We start from the raw sequence: 2,831 nt of genomic DNA, 5'->3' as shown, positions 1-2,831 counted from the left end.
TTCATCGACAAGGTTCTTGCCCGTTACTCTGGCGAATGGACGACACTCCGAGAACTCATCCAGAACGCCGCCGACGCCCAGGCCACGACCGTCAAGGTCAAGTGGGAGACCATGCCCTCCACCTCTGTCGCGCTACCCAACACGACCGATCGCTCTGAACTCCTCAAGCACGTCATCACAAATCACACGCTCCGCCGCCTCGTGGTCCAGAATGACGGCCAACCCTTTACAAAGACAGACTGGGGGAGGTTGAAGAGGATAGCCGAGGGCAACCCCGACGAGACCAAGATTGGTGCGTTTGGCGTGGGCTTCTACAGCGTCTTTGCCGACTGCGAGGAGCCCTTTGTGAGCTCTGGCAACGAGGCCATGGCGTTCTACTGGAAAGGAAACGCCCTATTCACCAAGAAGACGACGCTGCCCGCGGACCAGCAGTCTCCCGACACCATCTTTGTGCTCGACTACCGCAACACGACGACGCCTCTCCCCAATCTCCTGTCTGTCAGTCAGTTCCTTGCCACAAGCTTAACGTTTGTGGCCCTGCAGCACGTCGAGTTCTGGATCGACGACTACAAAGTCTTGGCCCTGCACAAGAAGGCCTCGCCCAGTGTAGAGGTGCCCATCCCAAGGGACCTCGAGACGCGGACCCGGGACGGCCTCATGACGGTACACACCGTCGATCGTACGAGTGCACAGATCGATGCCTCTTTCATGGGCGTCATTGGGTGGAAGCCCAGGGCCACCGCTGCCAAACAGTCCGACCAGTACGGCATGGGCGCAGAGGTTCCCTCTCTGAGAAGCTTCTTCTCTAGGCTGACGTCGAGTGCCTCGCAGGCTGGCCTGCGTGGCAAGGCGCACAAGGAGGAAGCCGTCGCCCAGGAGACCATCTCGGAGGACGTGACCAAGGCGTCAAGCTCCTCCATCTTCCTCCGCGTCACGTCTGCGGTCATCAAGACCAAGGTGTCTGCCTCCTTCTCGGCAGAATTAGAACGTGCCACGAAGAAGCCGCCTCCAAAGACGACAAAATTGTCCATCCTGACATCGTCATACGACGAAACGCAGGCGACGGAGAGCTCGAGCTCCGATGTCATCTCTAAATCAGCCGATGTCTTTGCGTCTGTTCTGCCGAGCAAGAAGCCCGGTGGCCGGATCTTCATTGGCTTTCCCACGACGCAGACCACGGGTGCGGGCATGCACATCTCGGCACAATCTGTAATTCCGACCGTGGAGCGTGAGGCCATCGACCTGAACGCACGGTGGGTTCGCTCCTGGAACATCGAGATGCTTCGTGCTGCCGGTATCATGACGCGGCTGGCATTTGCCAACGAGATGAGTGATCTTGACCTGAAGGTGAGGAAGGCTGCCGACAAGGGCGGCAAGATTGCGACCAAGGACATTGCCAAATTCATGCCTGAAGCCATTCACATCTTGAAGACGTTTACCTTTGGTGACTCGACGCCAAGCGGTCAGGTTGCACAGATCATCGAGGAAGCCTTCTGGACGTCGTATCGTAAGGCCTCCATCGAGGTCTTCTCTTCGCGTGGTGTCATGCAGACCTCCAAGGTGCGGATCGGATCCGAGGAGCTCAGCAAATTCGTGGATAGCATCCCCGTCGTGCCTGTGGAGCTCAAGAATGACCCATTCGTCAAAAAGCTGATCGATTTCGGGCTGATCAGTTCGATCACGGTGGAAGACGTGCGCAAAGAACTCGAGACCAAGGCTATGAATCGGGAGCAGCTGATCAACTTCATCAGCTGGGCTGGTAAGAGAGCACTCAACGGCGAGCTTGATCCTTCGAGCAAGTCCAGCCTGCTGGATGTCGCGGTGGCGACTGTGTCACAAGACGGTAGCGATCAGGGTGAGATCATTGCTCTCGGGTCCATCACAAACTTCCTCGTGGTCAACAAGATCCCGGCCCACGCCCCTATACCGCCCACCACCATCCCGCACGCCTTTACCAGCAGTTGCGCGACTCCGGAGCTGCAGGCGCTCGGCTGGGAGCCTCTCGAAGTCTTGCCCTGGCTGAGGTTCCTGCTCATGTCCCTCTCTGACAAGGCAGATGACCAGAACATGACGAAGACGCCAAAATTTGCTCTCCAAGTGCTCCTCATTTTGTCCAAAGCGTGGGATAACCTGAACCCAAAGTCCAAGTCTGCCGTGATCGGTCTGCTGCAAGCGCATACGGTCATGCCGACGAAGCTGGGCATGCGGAAGCCTACCGAGTCGTTCTTTGCGACCGTCAAGCTCTTTGACGATCTGCCGGTTATCGAAAACTGTCAAAACCTCAAGGAGAAGTTTCTCGTTGCCATTGGCGTCAGGAAAACCCTCGACCTCGATACCATCTTCACCAGGCTCCTGAGTCCCACCGCAAACGGCGAAGAGAAGCGATGGAGTCACCTCGAACTCATCAAGTACCTGGCATCAGTCAAGGATGACATTCCTGCGGCGGATATGAAGAAGTTGAAGGAGTCGCGCATTTGTCCTGCCGAGGCTGGCCCCAAAGGCCTTGGAACCGACCAAGGGGCTCGACTCAGCTGTACCGCGTGTGCGAACTTGTTTGAGCCCAAGGATTTCGCACAGGAGCTCTGGGGCTGCCGCTGCTGCAGTGGCCTTGGCCCTCCAGGCAGCTTTCCGGGGCCTCCAGCACGGAGGGACTTGTTTCCTTCGCGACTTTTGGGCTTGCGGGGCGTATCCCTTCGGTGCCAGAGCTTGGGTAGACCCTGATGACGTCTGCAAAGACGAAAGCGCTTGCGTGGTCCAAGCCAATGAACCTTTTTTCATTGCCCAACCCACCCAACATCCACCGGTAATGGGTCGGTTCAACCCTGGGCTGG

At 57.5% G+C, this 2,831-nt stretch overlaps 1 protein-coding gene across 1 annotated transcript; it reads left to right on the top strand.

The window, feature by feature from the left end:
- Positions 1–111: 111 nt before the first annotated feature.
- On the top strand, positions 112–2,721 carry VDBG_00113 (conserved hypothetical protein; the record flags this gene model as incomplete). Its single annotated transcript, XM_003008386.1, has 1 exon — positions 112–2,721. One exon carries the CDS (start codon positions 112–114, stop codon positions 2,719–2,721), a length of 2,610 nt encoding a protein of 869 aa, XP_003008432.1.
- Positions 2,722–2,831: the final 110 nt, after the last annotated feature.

Source organism: Verticillium alfalfae, genomic scaffold, assembly GCF_000150825.1.
Source record: "Verticillium alfalfae VaMs.102 supercont1.1 genomic scaffold, whole genome shotgun sequence".
Lineage (NCBI taxonomy): Eukaryota > Fungi > Ascomycota > Sordariomycetes > Glomerellales > Plectosphaerellaceae > Verticillium > Verticillium alfalfae.
The sequence above is the reverse complement of the archived record's forward strand: the minus strand, read 5'-3'. Positions and strand labels throughout refer to the sequence as shown.